Source organism: Oryx dammah, unplaced genomic scaffold (assembly GCF_014754425.2).
Source record: "Oryx dammah isolate SB20612 unplaced genomic scaffold, SCBI_Odam_1.1 HiC_scaffold_16, whole genome shotgun sequence".
NCBI lineage: Eukaryota > Metazoa > Chordata > Mammalia > Artiodactyla > Bovidae > Oryx > Oryx dammah.
The window spans coordinates 44,786,101-44,809,488 of record NW_024070200.1 but is presented as its reverse complement, the minus strand read 5'-3'; the positions used below and the strand labels follow the sequence as shown (position 1 = coordinate 44,809,488).

The window sequence follows — 23,388 nt, the reverse complement described above, 5'->3', positions numbered from 1 at the left end:
TTGCTCGATTCTCCAAGCTCATCTTGTCTTAAGGACACACAAAACCTATTTGCTTTGACTCCCAAAATCTCTTTTAGGACATAGTGAACACAAATATATCTACCTGAGGGCTGGGTGTCATTGTATTTTGAGTGCCCTAAAAATTTGTTGATGTCGTTCAGTCGCTAAGTCATGTCTGACTCTCTGCGACCCCATGGACTGCAGCACGCCAGTCTCCTCTGTCCTTTAATATCTTCTGGAGTTTGCTCAAACTCATGTCCATTGAGTCAGTGATGCTGTCCAACCATCTCATCCTCTGCCCAATAAATAAGAATTTTTCCCACCCATGTTTGAGAAAGAAACATTTCTGCTTTGTCACTTATTAAAACAGACTGAAAACCTGGCTTGAATTCCACAGACAAAAGGTCTTGCTAAAACTGTGTGTTCTCTATTCCCCAAGTCCAGAGCTGCCCATGGAAGAGAAGTTCCAGTCAGTAGAACAGAAATGCTTATTCAGGACTGCAGTCTCATACTGGCCCAGGACAGAGGAGGAGGAGAGAGGACAGTCCCCCAGTAAGTGAAATATTTAGAATAAATGGATTTAGATCTCCAGGGTTTCAGAATTTCCTTTGAACTCCTGTCATTTCAATGTGGGTATAAAATAAGATTTGTGTTTTCTGACATTTATTTTGCATTGCACATTTGTATTGAAATTTTATTTTTTGTTCATTTTGATCACTGTAGGATGAGAGTAAGGTTTATAAAACCTTCCCAGGTGTGATTTTCTTGAGTCACGACCTTCAGTACTCCTTAATACATTTTGCAGGGGGCAGGACAGGTGTTTTGGAGCACGAGAAACAGCGCTAGAGAAGATCAAGTCTGTACTCTTCCCACGTGGTCTCTGGAAAATAATTTCACCTCCCTCAACTCCAGGCCCCTCATTTGAAAAAACTAACCACACCTCATATGCCAGCATCTCAGAGATGGTTGTGAGGGTCAGGTGAAATCCCACACATAGAGCACTTTGAACTTGGAAGGCATTTATAAGTATTATGTATTGTTTCTATGAAATCAGAAATTATTAAATGCTTACCAAATTAGACCATAAAGTGACCTAAAAAAGGTAGTATAAATGGAAGGTATGAGATACACAAAACCTGTCATCAATTAAACAAATATTCAAATTTTCCACAAGGAGTACCAAGAGGCCATTAGCTTTATAATACATAATATTATTACTTAAAACATGAATCATATTTTATGGGATTATATGTTTTTATGACAGAACTTACATGATTGCTGCATGTCTTGTATCGAATATTCTGCCCTTCACAATTCCTGCAGGGGAAAAGAAAATATGGATTTCATGGAAGCTGCAAGCAGGGGAAAAAAAAGGAAAAATAAGGCACTTGTAAAACTTTTATTCATGAACGCTGACTCAAAGATTCAAAGTTTAAATTCTAAGAAATACCTTTTAGGAATCAGGAGGCCAAAAAGTCTCATAGAACTGTTGCAATAGTGAATTCTTTAGCTGAATTCACATAATAGTATTACTTAAGCACAGTTTTAACCCTAGGGTTCATATAACCACTGAAATTAATAGTATTATAGTATTGTGTATAGTGTGTGTGTGTGTGTGTGTGCGTGTGCACGCACACACGCGTGTGTATAATGTGTGCATATATGTTTTTTTTTTCCCCTATGAAAAGGAAAGGAAAGGTACTGGCAGAAGCATTTTTTGTAGCACCCCTCTGTGGGAGAATTTTTCTTCCTTACTTGCTGAGGTCACCAAGTTAACTGGGCCCTCTATAACCTCCCTCTCTAATCAAAACAACCATCTCACTTATATGTGAAATCTAAAATATGACACAAATGAACATATCTATGAAATAGAAACTGACTCACAGACAAGGAGAATGGACTTAATGTTTGCCAAGGTAGGGCAGTTGGGAAGAGTGGACTGGGAGCTTGGGATTAGCAGATGCAAGCTAGTATATATAGGATGGATAAAGAACAAGGTTGGACTATAGCACAGGGAATTATATTCAATATCTATGATAAACCATATGGAAAAGAATATAAAAAAGAATTAAATATGCATAACTGAGTCACCATGCTGAAGGGCAGAAGTTACATTGTAAATCAACTATACCTCAATAAAGTTTAAAAAGCAAAAAAATTTTTAAAGCATAATTCCTAAAAAACAAAAAGTTTCCTAATGCATTGAACAGGTGTATTTAATCATATTTTCATATGTTACTACATTCACATTAACTGTGAAAACAGTCTAAAGAAATACAACTGTCTCTGCCAGGATTTAGCTTGTGGCAATGCTTATATTTTACTTCAGCCACTGGTCTTACTAAACAAACGCTACAAAATAGTGCTAGGGCAACTTTCTTAGACTACCGATATTATAGGGTCTGAAGTCATATCCCCATATACATACAGGTTTGAAAATCCAGGATGACCACCACACACACTCCTCCCCTCCCCTCCAGCCACTTGCTCTGGGACCCTGCACTCATCTTTCAGGCAGACTTTCCTTCTGGACGTCTGGAATTCCATCTGGCAGGTCCCCTCCTCAGTGTAGGGCTTGCTGCTCTACATTTTCTATATATATTAACTCCTTAAGATAACTCACCTGTAAACGTTTCCAACTTTTCCATGGAGTTATGTTTTTACCCTTTATGTTTCCTTGGCCCATTCAATGGCAAATTTGGAGCCAGAAAAGCTAAACACAGGCTTAACTCCCAATCTTGAATTAAAAGTCAATTGTCACTATGTCATTTGTTTTAGAATAGTTAATCTGGGAAGAACAGAACTGCTACAAATTGAGTCCAAAGAGATAATTTTTTTTCCTTTGCTGGTGTGATTTAAATACGAGCCTATATGAAATGACTGAACCAGTCTATGTCAGCAATATATAACTCACTGCATACCCTTTCTGATGATTCTATTTTTATCAACTATAAAAAGAATAAGTGAAAACTAATAATGTGCCAAGAAATATAAAGGAGGAAAATATATCATTAAAAAAATCCCATCATCAAGACCTTTACCCTTAATATTTTAGCATTTCATCTTCCAGTGTTTCTGCTATAATTTATTTATAGATTTATTTATAGCCAATTCAACTGTGTATTCAGTTAATTTAATATTATAACCATATTCCTATTTTATTAATAATTCACTGGAAAAATTGTTTAATGACTACATAATAAACCATTATAAATACATTACTTGTCTTGTAGTTTTGCATTTGAATTTTTAAAAATTATGGTAAAATACACATCACATAAAATCTACAGTCCTAACCAATTTTAAGTATACTATGCAAAACTGTAAGTATATTCACACTGTTGTACAGACACTGGGCTTCCCTGATGGCTCAGACAGTAAAGAAGCTGCCTGCAATGTAGGAGACCCGGGTTCCATCCCTGGGTGGGGAAGATCCTCTGGAGTAGTTAATGGCAATTCACTCCAGTATTCTTGTGTGGAGAATCCCATGGACAGAGGAGCCTGGCGGGCTACAGTCCATGGGATCACAGAGAGTCAGGCATGACTGAGCAACTCACACACACACAAGACACACACACATTAACTTTTGTAGGCACTTGCGCTGTCTCTTGTTTTTCCCTACTTTTAAAATTTATGTACTGTAAAATTCACTTTTGGGGTGGTTCACAATTCCATGAGATTTAACAAATCCATACAGTTGTGTAAGCACTGCCACAGTCAACATGTGGAACACATCCATCATCCCATAAATGCCCTCAGGTTGCCCCCCTGTAGCCAACTTCTCTCCACCCTCAGCTCCTGGCAGCCATTGACTTGTTTTCTGCCCCCATTAACTTTACCTTATCCTGTAAATGGAATCACACAGTATATAGTCTTTTGACTATATCCATCCGTGTTGATATGTGTACCCGTAGTTCACTCCTTAACTATTGAAAAGTATTCCACTGTATCACACAATTTACCTATTCACCAGCTGGATATTTGGGTTGTTTCCAGCTTTTAGCAATTATAAACACAAATGTTGTAAACATTCACACACAGGTTTTGTGTGAACACAACTTCAGTTCTCTTGGGTAAATACTCATGGGCAAGATAGCTGAGTCTTATTTTATATAATAATTTTCTGCTAAATATTTTTATGCTTCCATTTTTGTTCAAATTTAGGATACATATCTAGAAATGGGTAACAAATACCAGTTGTTTTATCTTATGACTCTTTCATGCATGCATTTTTAACTCTTGGTTGGCTAAGTATTATTTGACTTGGTTGTTTCTTCAAGAAGGGTAAATGTCTCCCACATTACTGAACTTTGTGTTTCACATAGGAAAGGTAACACTGCAAGATCTAATACTTTTTTCATGATCCTTTCCCCTCAAAACTGTAGACATGCTTTATTGACCTTTGACATTTAGACGTGCAGAAGACAAGTCTGAGTTTTATTCTATTGTACATGTATTTTATTTTTTTTTTTGTGGAAGCATATAGTGTTTTGTTTCATTAACATTTTAAGCAAAAACCACAGTCAGGGTGTACCTATTAATAGTCATGTGTTTATTTTCATCTATTTTGACTAAAAATGTTTGGCCTTTTTGACTGGAATACTCAGGGTCTTTATTTTCAGTGTTGTATATTATTCTCAGAATATAATTTTGATTACTCTCTTGTTCCAAGAAGATTTGTAATTCTTAAGCACTGTACAGCTTGTGGGATCTTAGTTCCCTGAGCAGGGATTGAACCTGGGCCACAGCAGTGAACATGAAAGCCTGGAATCCTAACCACAAGGTCACCAGGGAACAACTCTGATACACTTTTTCTTTCTTTGCAATCCTTCATGAACTCACCCTTCTCCATCTACAACTCAAACCATCCTCACCTAACTTTCTGTTTTAACTGCAGCTTGTATCCTAGTCTCTTCATATCTGTTTTCTGGAAGATCCAATCCCTAACGGGAGTTAGAAAACATACAGGAGAAAGACATTTTGGAGTGAAATGAAGAGCACTACAGCGGCCTCCAAAAGCATTACCTAAGTGATAGTTACATTTCTGAACTGAAATACAGATGAGGTACTCAATTTTCATTTGGCTACCTCTTTTTATTTTTTGGTCTTAATTTATTATATTTAAAAATGTATACATGTGTACATTTCCTTATACATTTTGAAGATGAATGTTATAAAACTAAACCCATAGCATTAGAGTTACAGACCTCATACTGGTTGAGAATTACCAATCTAAGATCCAAAGAGCAGAATTCAATAATGATAAGATTCCGTTGTCTTTGAGGTATATGATGGTTTTAGAATAGGCAGAGGAACCAGAGATCAAATTGCCAACATCCACTGAATCATCAAAAAAGCAAGAGAGTTCCAGAAAAATCTATTTCTGCTTTATTGACTATGCCAAAGCCTTTGACTGTGTGGATCACAATAAACTGTGAAAAATTCTGAAAGAGATGGGAATACCAGACCACCTGACCTGCCTCTTGAGAAACCTGTATGCAGGTCGGGAAGCAACAGTTAGAACTGGACATGGAACAACAGACTGGTTTCAAATTGGGAAAGGAGTACATCAAAGCTGTATATTGTCACCTTGCTTATTTAACTTATATGCAGAGTACATCATGAGAAACACTGGGCTAGATGAAGCACAAGTTCGAATCAAGATTGCCTGAAGAAATATCAATAACCTCAGATATGCAGATGACACCACCCTTATGGCAGAAAGTGAAGAAGAACTAAAGAGCTTCTTGATGAAAGTGAAAGAGGAGAGTAAAAATTTGGCTTAAAGCTCAACATTCAGAAAACTAAGATCGTTTTGGCAAATAGATGGGGAAACAGTGGAAACAGTGTCAAGACTATTTGGAGGGGCTCCAAAATCACTGCAGATGGTGATTGCAGCCATGAAGTTAAAAGACGCTTACTCCTTGGAAGGAAAGTTATGACCAACCTAGACAGCATATTAAAAAGCAGAGACATTACTTTGTCAACAAAAGTCCATCTAGTTAAGGCTATGGTTTTTCCAGTAGTCATGTATGGATGTGAGAGCTGGAATATAAAGAAAGCTGAGTGCCGAAGAATTCATGCTTTTGAACTGTGGTGTTGGAGAAGACTCTCGAGAGTCCCTTGGACTGCAAGGAGATCCAACCAGTCCATCCTAAAGGAAATCAGTCCTGAATATTCATTGGAAGGACTGATGTTGAAGCTGAAACTCCAATATTTCGGCCACCTGATGCAAAGAGCTGACACATTTGAAAAGAGCCTGATATTGGGAAAGATTGAAGGCAGGAGGAGAAAGGGACGACAGAGGATGAGATGGTTAGATGGCATCACTGACTCAATAGACGAGTTGGGTAGACTCTGGGAGTTGGTGACGGACAGGGAGGCTTGGTGTGCTGCAGTTCATGGGGTCTCAAAGAGTCGGACACAACTGAATGACTGAACTGAACTGAACTGAACTGAGGTATATGGAGGCAACAAATTAAACTAACTCAGCCTTTTGCTGAGTGGCACTCCTAAGAGTTTTAATGTCTGTTCAAATTTTCAAACAATGAATTAGGTTATATTTTATCAGTTATACATTCATTCATTTAATCAAAACTATTTGAGTACAATATATGTATTAGGCATAGGGCTGAGTACTGATGATACAGAAATGAACGCAAATTGTTATTGAGCTAAAAAATAAAGATACAGCTCTAAATTGATGTGATGAGTTTAATAATAAGCTATATATGGGACCTATAGAGACAAGAATCCACGTATATAGTTCTCTTGACTGTTCACTGAGAACGTCTTTCTATATTATCACAATAGGCTGATCCAGTCTTAGTATTTTCTAACACTGTATATTTCCATCTTTGTGACTCATCAAAGGTATAAATTAAAATTTATTAAACTCCCAACCAGGATACATTAAATTTTAAACATTCCAGAAGCACCAAACTGGGGGTCTGGCAGGGAAATTTTATGAGGGTGGAGAACTCTCTTTCTTGGTCAAAAGGATACGGCTCCATTCTCCTGGGAAGCAACAGCTAGGCCAGTGGACAAGGTCATCTACTTACATGACTCATTTCACTGTGTTTATGATGTGTGGATAAAGGGAGAAAATAAATTATAGAAAAAAGTGAAAGGGTAATTTGAAGTATTCTGTTTTTTTCTGGAAAGGCCCCAACTGAGGAAAGAGCTAACAGATTAGGGAGTTCAGTTCAGTCACTCAGTTGTGTCCGACTCTTTGCGACCCCATGAACCGCAGCGCGCCAGGCCTCCCTGTCCGTCACCAACTCCCAGAGTCTACCCAAACTCATGTCCATTGAGACAGTGATGCCATCTAGCCATCTCATCCTCTGTTGTCCCCTTCTCCTCCTGGCATCAATCTTTCCCAGCATCAGGGTCTTTTCAAATGAGTCAGCTCTTCGCATCAGGTGGCCAAAGTATTGGAGTTTCAACTTCAACATCAGTCCTTCCAATGAACACCCAGGACTGATCTCCTTTAGGATGGACTGGTTGGATCTCCTTGCAGTCCAAGGGACTCTCAAGAGTCTTCTCCAACACCACAGTGCAAAAGCATCAATTCTTCAGCGCTCAGCTCTCTTTATAGTCCAGCCTTCACATCCATACATGACGACTGGGAAAACCATAGCCTTGACTAGATGGACCTTTGTTGACAAAGTATCATCTCTGCTTTTTAATATGCTGTCTAGGTTGGTCATAACTTTCCTTCTAAAGAGTAAACGTCTTTTAATTTCATGGCTGCAATCACCATCTGCAGTGATTTTGGAGCCCAAAAAAATAAAGTCTGACACTGTTTCCACTGTTTCCCCATCTATTTGCCATGAAGTGATGGGACCGGTTGCCATGATCTTAGTTTTCTGAATGTTGAGCTTTAAGCCAACTTTTTCACTCTCCTTTTTCACTTTCATCAAGAGGCTCTTTAGTTCTTCTTCACTTTCTACCATAACGGTAATGTCATCTGCATATCTGAGGTTATTGATATTTCTCCCGGCAATCTTGATTCCAGCTTGTGCTTCATCCAACCCAGCATTTCTCATGATGTACTCTGCATATAAGTTAAATAAGCAGGGTAACCATATACAGCTTTGACGTACTCCTTTTCCTATTTGGAACCAGTCTGTTGTTCCATGTCCAGTTCTAACTGTTGCTTCCTGACCCGCATATAGGTTTCTCAAGAGGCAGGTCAGGTGGTCTGGTATTCCCATCTCTTTCAGAATTTTCCACACAGTCACAGTTTATTTAGATCACAGTTTATTGTGATCCACACAGTCAAAGGCTTTGGCATAGTCAATAAAGCATAAAAAGATGTTTTTCTGGAACTCTCTTGCTTTTTCCATGATCCAGTGGATGTTGGCAATTTGATGTCTGGTTCCTCTGCCTTTTCTAAAACCAGCCTGAACATCTGGAAGTTCATAGTTCACGTATTGCTGAAGCCTGGCTTGGAGAATTTTGAGTAGTACTTTACTAGTGTGTGAGATGACTGCAATTGTGTGGTAGTCTGAGCATTCTTTGGCATTGCTTTTCTTTGGGATTGGAATGAAAAATGACCTTTTCCAGTCCTGTGGCCACCACTGAGTTTTCCAAATGTGCTGGCATTTTGAGTGCAGCACTTTCACAGTATCATCTTTTAAGATTTGAAACAGCTCAACTAGAATTCCATCACCTCCACTAGCTTTGTTCGTAGTGCTGCTTCCTAAGGCCCACTTGACTTCACATTCCAGGATGTCTGGCTCTAGGTGAGTGATCACACCATCATGATTATCTGGGTCATGGAGATCTTTTTTGTACAGTTCTTCTGTGTATTCTTGCCACCTCTTCTTAATATCTTCTGCTTCTGTTAGGTCCATACCATTTCTGTCCTTTATTGTGCCCATCTTTGCATGAAATGTTCCCTTGGTATTTCTAATTTTCTTGAAGAGATCTCTAGTCTTTCCCATTCTATTGTTTTCCTCTATTTCTTTGCATTGATGCCTGAGGAAGGCTTTCTTATCTCTCTTTGCTATTCTTTGGAATCCTGTATTCAAAAGGGTATATCTTTCCTTTTCTCCTTTGCTTTTCGCTTCTCTTTTCACAGCTATTTGTAAAGTGATAACCAAAATCTTCTTCTATCATGCTGACTTATAACCCTACAATGCTTTTGATTCTAATTTCAAAATAAGCAGGAAATTATAAACCATGGTTTAAGATTGTATTTGAATTGATTTTAATACGGGAACAGAAAAACTGTGGAAACTTACAAAGAGTGACATTTTTTTTTAAAGTGTATTAGAACTTCAGAAATAATTTTTCAGATGCATTTTTAGTAATTGTTTCATTTTAGTGATTTAAATGAAAAACAAAACTAATTTTGAAAAACAACACTGAAAGGAAAGCACTGATTTGCTGGTGGCAGCTATGGTTATGTCTCATAACTACTGGTTATGACCATATGGTTCGGGTCTATACCCCAGTCCCATCTGCTATATCCTAATTGTGAGGCACTAACTGGAATCTTGAATGTTGGGCCTGAAAATCTAAACCTAAAATGTATGTGTATCTCTACTAAAAATCCCACTACAACTGAAGCAAAGTGATATGAAAAAAAGAGCATTTTATTTCACGAATTCTCAAAATTCAAAGTACCATTTTAGACACATTCCTTCTCCAATGACTTTTTATGGTGAACCTATCGTGTACTAGGATGTGGATATAAGGATACAGGAAGGTTATCTCTTGGTTCCCGTAATAAGTCAGTAGTAAGGGTTTTTAAACTCAAGCATCTGGTGGACATTTTTCACATCCTACTTCACTTTGTGCAACTGAACACACGCTGAACCCACACTGACTGGCCTCTACTGATGTGGCATGCTTGGGTTACAATTTAGCATGAAAATGAATGGCCACTTTATGAAGAGGAATAAAGTAAAATGCAAGTTATTTTAAAGCTAAGGACACTGAAGTTCTAATTCCCCAAGCAGGAACCTGCCAGCTTATTCTGGAAATAATTCCTTTGGCTCAAAGCAGCTGGGCTGCAGAAATATGACTTCCAAGTTTTTAATTTCATTCTAATTATTATTTGTAAGAGCTAATGGTTATCAGGAGTATATAAAAATTCAAGAACATCATTTCACAATTATGTATTTTCTATCCATTACAACATTCATAACACCCTGAAATTGAAGATTTTTGAAGCCATAAATTTTATGAATATATAAAAAACATATGTTGATTCCACATGAGGATACAGTAAAAACATTAATAAAATTTCCCTGGAGTTTATAGCACTATAATTTATTGCATTCATTTGCTGATATATTGACTCAAATACTAGTGTCTTAAAAACTAACAAGCATGTGTTTTTGAAAAATAGAAATATATTAATTTTTTAAAACAGTAGTTAACTTAAACCTGTCTTTCCCATGGTTGGCACTTGACTAGAATATCAAATTGCAAATTTCTGCAGGCAAAAGAGACATTCTGGCTGGCTTATGGTCCACAGTGCAAAAGAACTATGTGTATTTAAATGTAATCAAATTCTGAAATAACTTTATCCACAAAGAAATACATAAGCAAAATAGCCACACTCGTGTCCTTTCCTAAATCATGAATTTAAAGGACACTGACAAAAAGAGAAGACACTGAAATGCTTTCTAAAACTTTGGGATAGCTTTCTGTTGGTTTTTATGTAACCACCTCCGCATACCTCTTCCAAGAAAAGTTGACCACAAAAGCTCAATATTTATGAAGATTTAATGAGTCTCTAAGGCTGTTCAAGGATAAGGAGACCTGATAAGCTTTCCAGGGGAAGTAGATTTCTTTCTTAATAATCTCAGCGTACTTCCAAAATTACAGTGAAACGTCTCAATATGCGAGTAGGTACATAAGGTTTGGGGCTGTCTAAAAGATGCGGAGCAGGAATGACAGAATTATTCATGACCTTGCTGCCTTTCCTCTGAAATAATCTAATTTAATTTTTATGGAGAGAAATAATGTTACTGCCCCTGTTTTTTTAATCAGAGTCATGGAAAGAGTGAGTATATCACAAGCCTGGCCTTGTATCAGGAACTAAGCTGAGAACATAGATCCCCTCATCTCACACTTGTCTTCCTGTAAACATCCTAGAACACACTACACTCTCATTTAACTTTTTTTTTTCTTATATTTAGTAAAGAATCTTCCCTACTTTCAAATATGTATTCAAATTGGATTAGCTCAGTTCAGTTCGGTTCAGTCGCTCAGTCGTGTCCGATTCTTCAGGGAGCAAGAAAAAATTTGGAGAATCTCTTTTAAAATGTAAAATTTAAAATATAGGTTAAGATGTGTACATAAACAGACTAAAAAATACTGCATAAGTCCTAAAAAAAAAAAAAACTAATTCAAGAATGGTGACTTGAAATAAAATAGCAATATTTAGGATAGAACTGCTTTGGGGTCTCTACAATTATTTGTGAAATATTTTAGGTCCAAAAAAATGTCAGAAGGATGCAAACTCATGCCTACACCAGTAAGCTTCATCATTTCTTAAAAGTTTTCTTCAGATTTAAGAAACGTGTCATTACAAATTTGGTGGAAGCCCCCTGCCAAACCTCCTCAATCCTATTCCCCTGCCTCCCGCCCCTTGGTGAGAAGTAACCAAGTAAATGGCATCATAGTTTACATAACCTTCCACAGCTTGATTTTTTTGTCTCAACACTATGTTGCTGAAAATATCCATGTTGATAGATACAATTCTAACCCATCCATTTTTATGACTCTAGAGTAATCCAACTTATAAATACAACTCAAATTCATCAATCCTTTTTATTTATTGATTGATTTTCTTAAAAGTCTATGAAGGTTTATGTTGGTTCTGCAATGACCAATCTTATACTGTCACCTAGGGTATACATTTGCAGGCTTCCCTGGTGGCTCAGCAGTCAAAAATACACCTGCAATACAGGAGACATGGGTTCTATCCCTGGGTCAGGAAGATCCCCAAAGGAAATGGAAACCCTGTCCAGTATTCTTGCCTGGGAAATCCCATGGACAGAGGAGCCTGGCAGGCTACAGTCCAAAGAGTCACAAAGAGTCAGATACAACTGAGTGACTCAGCAACAACAACAAAGTGTACATTTGTACTAGTTTCTTAGGATACATACTCTAGTGGATCTGTTCCATTGTGGGCATTTACAGCTTCACTAGTACCAGATAACGGCACACTGTCCTTTAAAGTGGGAATAGGAATTTTCATTCCCATTAGTAGTGCAGAAAAATTCTTGTTTTTACATATCAAGGCCAATACTTGGGCATTTTTAAACTGAAAAGTTTCCCAGTTTGAAGAATATGGAATATCTCACTTTGTATTTTTTTGCATTTTTGTTGTTAGGTCAATATTTTCATGTTTTAGACTATGCAAGTTCCCCTTCTGTGAATTTCCTGTTCATATCCTTTTCCCATTCTTCTACTAGTTTGCTTTTGTTTTATTGTATTTCAATATCTCATACGCTAATTCCTTGTTGGTTATATTCATTATCAAGATTTTCTTTCACTCTATGCTTTTCTTTCTTTCTTTTTTTTTTTTTTGGCCACAACACAGGGCATGCATGCAGGATCCTAGTTCTCTCACCAAGGATCAAACCCCGACCCCCCCGGGCAGTGGAAGTGCAGTGTCTTAACCACTGGACCACCAGGGTAAGTCCCTATAGTATATGTTTTTATGATACAAAGGTGTTTGCTTAGTCTGCTTGAATTTATAAATATTTTCCTTTGTAACTTATGCCCTTTGTGTCTTAGTCAAGGACACAAAGCTCACCCAGAGATCATACAGATATTCTATATATTATTCTTCTAAACGTTTTCAAGATTCGCTTTTCATAAGCAGATTTTAATCTACCTGGAATTTATTCTTTAATGGATTGACATTTTCCAATATTTTCCCTTTGGATATTAATAATCATATTTGAACCCCACGTATGGAATATTCATCCTTTCTCCACCACTTTTTAAATTGCCGTAAGGTTGACAGTCAATACAGAGCACTTCTTGTATTGAGGGATCAAGGATCCCTCAAATTGTCTTCTATAGTTTGTACCTTCTTTCCACCCACCTCACCTCTTCTTTAATACCAGGCAATTACGGATGTGTTCTACATGTCTATAATCTTTGCATTTCAAGAATATTATATACAGTTCCGGCAGGGAGCGCGGTGAGCAGCAGATGGCGGCCTTCACTCCGGCACCCTCCAGGTCCTCTGGCCTCCGGTGGGCAGGTGAATTAGGGGGCCCCAGGCCGGGACCTCCTGAGGATGGGTGAACCGGGGGCCCCTGTGCCGGGACCCCCGGTGGGTAGGTGAACTGGGGGCGCACTCACTCGGACAGCGTGGGCCGTGTCTTGCGGGGCCCCAGAGCTCTCACCACCGCCGCCCACTGGAAGCCGCAGCAAACCTCACCGTCACCCTCACCTCTGCAGCCCAATGGCGGTGGCCGCCCAGAGCCCGGATCTCGCTGACCAACCACCCGGTTTCTTGGCCCAAGGCTGCAGGACTTAGGCCAAGCCTCTGCCAGGTACCCGCACGGATTGGGTACCTGAGGTGACCGCTCACCGCGTGGGGGCTGACAAAGGCTTTAATGACACAGAAGGTGAGCGGAGCCGCGGTGGGTGACGGGTAGAAATCAACGGTTCTGCAGTTGGTGGTGATTCTACCAGGACTTTGACGTCGAAAGATACTAACAGAAATGATGGAATAACTTACCCCATGCAGCCAATAGTTACTGCCCATTGCCCTTTGGGAAGATTTACTGTCCATTTATAGAAAGCCTGTGTCTATAATATGAAAAAGCTGCTCTCAACTTTCCCCTCAACCTTTCAAAAGAAAACTGTATCTACGCCTTCTAGATGCAAAGAGGTTGCTGAAGTATGATAAAGTCAAGTTATAAAATCACCTATCTTGTAAATGCCCGTTTTTCTTTTTTAAACCATGGAAAAGACATGTCTCCTGGAGATGATATTTCTAAATGAAGTTGTTTGACCACCTCTAGAAGCGACCTCAGTAGCCCCCAAGGTCCACGTTTGTCCAGTGGGTTAGAGGGCATGGAATGGATGACACTGAGGAAGTAAAGCAGGTTCTAGAGCAGACCGGCCAGCCTTAGAAAACATTTCCATATCATAACCAGTGTTGTGTGTGTGCGTTTCATTCCTCACTGCTGTATAAACACAGTTGACAATAAGTACTTTTTGGCAATATCTAGTCTTTCTAACGGAGAAGGCAGTGGCAACCCACTCCAGTACTCTTGCCTGGCAAATCCCATGGACGGAGGAGCCTGGTAGGCTGCAGTCCATGGGGTCGCTAGGAGTCAGATACGACTGAGCAACTTCACTTTCACTTTTCACTTTCATGCACTGGAGAAGGAAATGGCAACCCACTCCAGTGTTCTTGCCTGGAGAATCCCAGGGATGGGGAAGCCTGGTGGGCTGCCGTCTATGGGGTCGCACAGAGTCGGACACGACTGAAGCGACTTAGCAGCAGCAGCAGCAGCAGCAGTCTTTCTAAATGTTCTGAAGTCCTGATATATGTTAAAACTAGAAGTAGTAAAAAGACATTTTGTAAACATCTTTATGTTAAAATTCCTTTGAAATATTGTTGCGGGGGCGGTGGTTGTGGCCAAACCAACCTCTTTGAACATTGCATTCATTGTATCTATGTACTGGTTGAAGGTTGGGGTGGCGGGGGAAGGAGGAAATGCAAAGAGCTCGGGGCAAGACTAAGCACTGTGTTTTTTACGTTTGTGCATTTTATTTCACTTTGCTGTGTATATAGTGTATATAAGGGACAAGTGAGTTCTAATTTACAACATTTAGTCTTTCTAGATGTTAAAGAGATTGCTAGTGTAGGACAGAAATAGAGTTAGTAAATTAATACATTTTGTACATTTTGTGTGAAAATTTCCAGGGAAGATTGTCTTCTGAAAAATTGAGCTTTATTGCCCTCTGGGTTGGTGGAGTGGAGAGAGATGGGAAGGGGGTTGGTCTTAGGCTAGAATGCCTGTATTTTGAAGATATTTTCAGATTATAACTGTTTCATATGCACAGTTTATTCAAGACTGCTCTGTATATAGTGGACAAATGAAGTCCTTATTTGAAACATCTAGTCCATCTAGATGTTTAGAAGTGCCTGATATAGGTTAAATGTAGAAATCATAAAATATCATTTTGTAAATATCTTTTTGCTCAAATTCATAGGAACTGTTGTCTTTGGGAGTATTGAATGTTAAACCACCTCCATGAGCAAGTATACTGTTGTCTGTATTTGTTCTGTGGTTTGGAGGAGGTGGGAGAGAAAGAACTGCAAAAGGTAATATGCTAGTGTGTTCATACCTGGACATATTCGGACCAAACCATTTTCTGTATGTTATATGCATTTTGTTTGGTGGTGTATATAATGGACAAATGAGTCCTAATTTTGCAACATCTAGTTTCCAGATTGAAGGCAGGAGGAGAAGGGGATGATAGAGGATGAGATGGTTGGATGGCATCACTGACCGAACGGACATGAGTTTGAGCAAACTCCAGGAGGTGGTGAAGGACAGGGAAGCCTGGCATGCTGCAGTCCATGGCGTCACAAAGAGTCGGACACTACTGAGCAACTAAACAATAACAAAGCCTCTACTTTTGTAAACATCTTTTTATTAAAATTCCTGTGAAATATTGTTGTTTGAGGCGGTGGCCAAACCACCTCTTTGAACACTGCGTTGTATTTGTGCACTGGTTGAAGGCTGGGGGTGAATGAGGTTGCCAGTGAATGACAAAGTAGTCAGTAAAAAAATTAACACATTTTATGTAAAATTAGCACATTTTGTACACATTGTGTGGAAATTCATAGGCCAGCTTGTCTTCTGTAAATGACTTTTGGATATGAATTTGTTCAGTCACCTCTAAGCATTACCCATGCCTGTGCTTGTCCACTTGATTGGTGGTGGAGAGAGGAAGGGAGGGAGGGAATCGTTCAAGCCAAACTGGTCATGTTTAGAAGGTACCCTAGATGACAAGCACTGTTTCGTGTCTTCTCCTGTGCTCATGCTCAGTCGTGTCCAACTCTTTGTGACTCTTTGGACTGTAGCCCACCAGGCTCCTCTGTCCATGGGATTTTTCAGGCAAGAAAACTGGAGTGGGTTGCCACTTTCCCCTCCAGAGGATCTTCCTGACCCAGGAATCAAACCCACATCTCCTATGTCTCCTGCATGGCAGGTAGATTCCTTACCTGATGAACTACTGGGGAAGCCCCCAGATAATTATTATTTCTTGTCTTGTTCAAGACTTAGATGGGTGAAGGTTTATTTAGCAGTGCTGTGTACACAGTGGACAAGTATCTAGTCTACTTTCACAAGTATCTAATAAAAGACAATATCTAGTCTTTTAGATATTTAGAAGTGTTTAATGTGTTAAAAGTAGAAGTAGTAGAATAATGCCTCTTATAAATAGCTTTTAAAAACTGATGGGAAATATTGTTTTTGTAAATGGGATTGTTAAACCTCCTCTCTAAACAGTACACTCTGTGTTTGTCCATTGCGTTGAAGAAGCTAGGAGGGAAGATTGCAAAGATGTTTTGCTAGTGTGTACTAGAAACCTTTCAACTTATCCATTGCTCTATGTGTCACATGTATCTCATTTACCTTTACTGTATCTATTATGTATGTACTGGACAGATGGGTCCCAGTTTTATAATAGCTAGTCTCTAGATATTAAAGAGGTTGCCATTATATGATAAAGTGAAGTTGTTCAGCCATGTCTGACTCTTTGTGACCCCATGGACTATCCATGGAATTCTCCAAGCCAGAATACTGGAGTGGGTAGCATTTTCCTTCTCCAGGGGATCTTCCCAACCCAGGGATCAAACCCAGGTCTCCCGCATTGCAGGCGGATTCTTTACCAGCTGAGCCACAAGGGAAGCCCAATACATGATTAAAGTGGAGTTAATAAATTAATATGTTTTGTATACTTTGTGTTATAATTAACTGAAAGGCTGTCTTCTGAAAAGGAAATTGTAAATCACGTCTAAGCGAAACACGTGAGTATACTCCACCCACTGTTGGATAGATGGCAAATAGGAGGAATTGGGAGAAATGAAGGGTTCTAGGCTAGAATACTCCTTCATAGAAGACACATTTGGATATAACCATTGTTACATGTGTGTAGTTTATTCAATACTACTGTGTATACAGTGGACAAACAAGTCCTTATTTGAAACATCTAGGTTTTCTAGATGTATAAAAGTATACAACCTATGTTGAAAGTAGAGTTAAAGTAACACCTTTTAAGTATCTTCTGTTAATTCATAGTAATGGTTGTATTTGGGCAGTGGAATTATTAAACTTGAGTAAACTCTCCAAGAAAAGTAAGTTCATTGGGTGGTGGGGAAGCAGGGGCAGGGAAGGAAGTACAGAGAGAAGCGTTCTGTACCCATCAGTCTTTATAGAAGTTTAGACTATATAACCATTATTCTCTTTATGCATTTTAGTTAATACTGCAGTGTTTTAATCATAATTTTGCCAATATCTTTATCTAGAGACCTGTTGCCATTTTTGTACTTTCTGAAATTTTTGTTGCTAAGAAAGTCAGGATTACATTTTTTACCTTCCAGATTGAGTTGGTATAGTATATTCTTAGTTATCAAAATACTCATAGCCTTGGGACTTTGAAATGGTAAATATTCATGATGTATGAAAAACACAATACATAACTAACTGTATGGTCATCCAGGTCATTGCATCGATCAGTGGTTCAATTCTTTTTACTGCTGTGTAGTATTCCATGGTATTGATATACTATAGTTTGTTTACCTATTCACCCACTGAAGGGCATGTGGGTTGTTTCCATTTTTTGTGTTTTTTTTTTTTTTGATATTATGAGTAAAGCTGCTGAAAACATTCAGGTTTCCATGTGAAAACAAGTCTTCATTTCTCTGGGATAAATGCCTAGGTGTACAACTGTTAGGTTGTACAGTAGTTACATGTTTAATTTTTTAAGAAACTGCCTGTGGCCATTCTGTTTTACCTTCTCACTCCCAGTATAGGAGTGATCCAGTTTATCTGAATTCTTACCAGCATTTCATGTTGTCAAATTTTTTTGTTTTTTAAAAAAAGCTATTCTGATACATATGTAATAATGTCTGATTGTGACTTTAATTTGCATTTCCCTAACAGCTAGAGATATTAAGCCCATTTTCATGTACCTATTTACCACGTGTGTATCCTCTTTAGTGAAATAACTGTTCAGCTCTTTTGTTCATTTTCTAATTGGATTCTTTGTTTTTTTTTTTTTAATTGTTGACTATTTTGTTCTTAATATAAATCCTGGTTCTTTATCAGCTACATGGTTTGTAAATATTTTCTCCCATTGATCTAGGTACTAATACTACATTTTCGTTATGTAAGTCTTATATCAGGTGGACTGATTCCTTTTACTCTTATTTTTTTTTCAAAATTGTTTTAAGTATTCTGTGGCTTATACCTTTTGATATAAATTTTAGAATAATCATATTTAATTTACAAAAATAAAACTTTGTAAGAATTTTGAGTGAAATAAATCTATAAATCAATTTGGGCCCAGCTTTATGCCCTACTTGTCTCCTAGAATATTGAAATCAGCAGATCCTTGACTGAGAAATCAGAGCAGCACAAATAAAAATAGCTAAAAAACATCATCAGGCAATGAGATAGACCAGCCACATCTCTTTAAAATTAAGCTCATACCTCTTTTCCTTAAATATGAACAAGAACCAACAAGGATCACCAGAAATCTTAGAAAAGTCTTTATTATGAAATATCATGACATAAACAAGACAGAAAACAGTAATTCAAAAAGAATTGAGACAATGCAAGGGAAAGAAAACCACCCCCCCAAACTCTATTTATATGCTGAGAGACAAAAGAGAAGATGTTGCATCTGAAAACCAGGGACAGACTGCTTTAAAAAATAATAAATTAAGGAACAAAAAATATCTCAGAGAAAGAGGAAAAACAAAACTACCAAGAGAATTGGAATGTAAGTTCAGGTAAATCTCCCAGAAAGTAGGGCAAATGGACAAAGAGAGAAAAACAGTTAGTCTAATATCTGAATAATACATACATATACAACTTTTTAAAAATTATAAATAAAAATTAAAACTTAAAAATACCTTTTGGTTAAAATTGTATAATCTCTAACATAGTTTTCAATATTCTTCACAAAATTACCCATTCTTACCTATCCCCTAGAACCATACTATAGTCAAGAAGGCTTTTTAAAATCAGTCCAGGATTTATTAATTCATTCATCTATTCATTAATGGAATAAAATATACTAAATTTCCACTACATACCAGTGGTAATGTGGAACACAGCACAGAGAGGAAAAATACATCTATACCACCTAAAATTTTGTTTCAATTATTTAAAAAAAGTTTAAAAACACAATAAAATAAACACTCTGATAAAACTATATTCACAAGAGCCTATAGAAGCACAGAAGTACTGCATCTAACCTAGAAAATGGTAGAAACTGCCAACAAATGCTTTAAGGAAGAAATGGAGATTCAAAGGAGTTTCCAAGGTCAACTATGTGTTAACAACCAAAAGGAGAAAAAAGATGCTTCAGGCAGAAAGAAGAGCATTGACAAAAGATGTGAAGTGATAGGTGAGCACACATTCACCGTTTACCCATTCAAGTAACAATGTTTGAGTCCTAATCACATGTTAGATGTTACACCTTAGAGTGGTAAAGTCAACGTCCCTTCCCTAAAAGGAGTCTTACCTGCCAATAATGAGAAGCATAAGAGAGGAACATCAAAGTTAGACTCAGACATCAAGATAGATTTCGTAGATGAAAATGACCATGAAGAATAAGTAAGAATTAGCCAGATATCACACTAAAAGAGACACAAAAGAATACATGACAAGATGTAGATGATTAAGACAATAGATACACAAAGAAGGACCAGGTTTAAAATGAAGGAAAGAATGTAAGGTAACAAATACACCATAGCAGTATTTTCAAACATCATTAGAAAATAAATTAGAAAAAAATACCAGTGTCAGGGATCTTGAAAATCATTCTCAAACACACAGGAAAATAAATAGATGAAAGTGGCTGGAGTAAAAGTAGATGAACAGAAATAACTAGCATTCATAAAAAAGAAGACAGAACAAAAAGGCAAAAACCAACAGTAAATGATATAATAGAAGAAAATTTTTCCTATAATGAAAAAGGATCTAAATCTGTACAATAAAAATGGCTACCACGTGCCAAGAAAAAATAAAAGAGACTAATATATAGAAACAACATTGTAAAACTCTTGAGACAAAAAGCCTTCCATAGGCAGCAAGGAAGAAAAAATACGTTATCTACCAAAGAAGAGCCCCCCAAAAAAAGCCAGCCTGAGAGGTCTATGAGCAACACTGTATGCCAAACTTGTGGATAAAAAACTTCTGAGGCTTAAGAGGGAAAATTTGTGTCTCAGGAATTTCATACCCAAATAAGCCATTCACTGTTTATGTGTGAAGTCAAGAGAAAAACATTTTCAGATATAGAAGGATTCATAAAGTATAAGACCCACAACTTTTTCCTGAAATTAAGAAAGCTATAAAGTCTTACTGCTTGAAGTGTGGTCCACAGACAAGCAGCATTGACATGACCTGGGAATTCATTAGAAATGAAAACTCCTGGGCCCCACTCCAGACCTACTGAATCAAAGTTTATATTTTAACAAGATCCCTAGGTGATTCATATGTGCATTAAAATTCCAGAAGCACAACTCAAAATATATCCCTGCCAACAAAGTGATGATTCAGAAAGAAGAACTGAAAGTACTGACAATGAACACTGAAATAATATATGTACACAAACTCAATTAAGTTTCAATGATGGTTTGAAATATGATTATGAAAGAAAAGATAAAAAGGGGATAAATGCTGCCAATAAATTGAGTATAAGATCCCAAGTTATAATAACAAAATCCCACTGAGTGGAAATGAAAAAGAAAAGCAGAGAACATGCATTGACTTACAAATAAGAGACTGGTATTTTATTATTGGCATTGATAGTTATAAAGCAACTGTTAAAGTATGATTTTGAAACATCTTAAATTTAATCATCAGAAATATAAAAACAAAATGGCTCAGCAAGTAAAGAATTTGCCTGCAATGCAGGAGACACAAGAGACTTGGGTTCAATCTCTGGGTCAGGAAGATCCCCTGGAGAATGAAATGGCACCCCACTCAAGTATACTTGCCTGAAAAATCCTATGGACAGAGGAGCCTGGTGGGCTACAGTTCAATGTGTCACAAAGAATCAGACACAACTGAGAAACTAAGCATGTATATATATATATATAATTTTGAAATTACCAGAGGTAAAGTTCAGCATAATAAAAGAAAGAATGAAAGATTTTAAATAGAGAAGGTCATCCAAGCACATATATTGAATTCTCTCCCTCTTATAACTACCTAGTAAAATAACCAACAAAGCATATTAATAGGTTATCATCTCTACATCATAGCTAAAAATTCATAGAGGCTATACACAAGCCAGAAATTTCAATATACATATGAATAATACTGAATTAAAAGATGGTACATGAATATACTATTCACTTACACAAAAGAGAAGCTTGCAGGAGATGCAGGTTCAATCCCAGGGTCAGGAAGATCCCCTGGAGGAGGAAATGGCAACTCACTCCAGTATTCTTGCCTGGAAAATCCCATAGACAGAGAAGCCTACAGTCCAGAGTCATGGGGTCACAATGAGTCAGACAAGACTGAATGACTGAGCATGTGCACACAAGTGTGCACACACACACACACACACATCTCTTCAAACAGTGCTTACACCCTATTCTCTATCTCACTTTTCCTTTTAGGACTCCAATTATACATGGTTTAGACCTTTTCATCTTATATCCATACCTTTTCATCCTTGTTCTATGTTCGTTCGTTTTCCCTGTGTAATTTAGCCTGGATATTTCTACAAATCTACACTCTCTTCTGCTGTTTCTAATCTGCTGTTATGTCCATCTATTTAGTTTATGATTTTAGTTATCATTTGCTTCTATTCTCAAATTCCCATATAATTCCATTTTATGGATTCCAGTTCTTTGGTGAAATCCTATATCCTGCCATCTATTTTTGTAAATATTTATTACAAGGGTTTTGTTTTTTAATACACAGGTCCTAGGACCTATTTCTAACCATAGTACCTATTTCTATCATCTGACTTTCCTCTTGTTCTTGTCTTATGGTAAGACTGGTAATGTTTTATTGAATTATTGGCATAATCTATAAAAATTTGTATACTCTCTGGTTGGTGTCATCTTCCTCTAGGATGTTTTTTTAAGCTTCTTGGAGGCAGTTGAAACAGCAACAAATTTCATTATTCAAGTTAGGGTTGAATTAATTAAGACTGGGTTTCAATCTTTGTAATATCTAGTCTATTTAGGATTAGATTTCCCTTTCTCCCAGGGTATAGCCCTTCAAGGATACAAACTATTACCTGAGGTGTTTACCATAGCTTTGAACTCCAATTTTTATGTCCTAGGAGAAGGAAATGGCAACCCACTCCAGTGTTCTTGCCTGGAGAATCCCAGGGACAGGGGAGCCTGGTGGGCTGCTGTCTATGGGGTCGCACAGAGTCGGACACGACTGAAGCGACTTACCAGCAGCAGCAGCAGCAGCAGCAGGACTATGAAACTGCCAGTAAATCTGGTCAGTTTCTCAGCCTCTTAGAAGCTGGTTTCTGCTTGACTTATCTGCCTCTTACTGCTTAAAAACTGGTAAATGCCTGGATAAAAAATATGACTCAGATAAAGTCATTTTCTGCATATCACTGCCTTCAGGGATCTGGCAGTCTCAAGTTCTAAGACCATGATTATTTTTTACTTCTCAGTTTCTGATTCCCAGGCTCCCCTGGTGGCTCAGCTGGTTAAGAATCTACCTGCAATGCCAGAGACCTGGGTTTGATCCCTAGGTTGGAAAGATCCCCCAGAGAAGGGAAAGGCTACCCACTCCAGTATTCTGGCCTGAAGAATTTCATGAACTGTATAGTCCATAGGGTTGCAAAGACATGACTGAGCAACTTTCACTTCTGGTTCCCAATTACCCATCATTAGACTGCTAATATCTGTGATAGTTTTATTACATCCAAAGCATGGTCCAAAGTGAAGTGAGACAAATAAGGACTAAAAAGTAGATTTTTATAAACCTACATGAATTCCATTTAAAGGCAAATCTTATAATCTAAGATTATGTCTACTTTTTATGTCTAGTTTTGCTTAAATGCAAAAATTCTGATTGTAATTCTTTCTTGAAAAGCCTGTGTTGATGGACTATAGTTGAATTTTTGGTTTGTTTTTATTTTTGCCTTTATTTGACCAAATAAAATATTGACAACCTA

At 37.7% G+C, this 23,388-nt stretch overlaps 1 protein-coding gene across 1 annotated transcript in view; it reads right to left on the bottom strand.

Moving 5' to 3' along the window:
- ADAMTSL3 (ADAMTS like 3) overlaps positions 1-23,388 on the bottom strand; it is a 226,946-nt gene that overhangs the window by 83,786 nt on the left and 119,772 nt on the right. Inside the window, exon 4 of the mRNA XM_040257464.1 lies at positions 1,272-1,317. Within this exon, the coding sequence (XP_040113398.1) occupies positions 1,272-1,317 (46 nt within the window). The remainder of the gene's footprint in view (positions 1-1,271; positions 1,318-23,388) is intronic.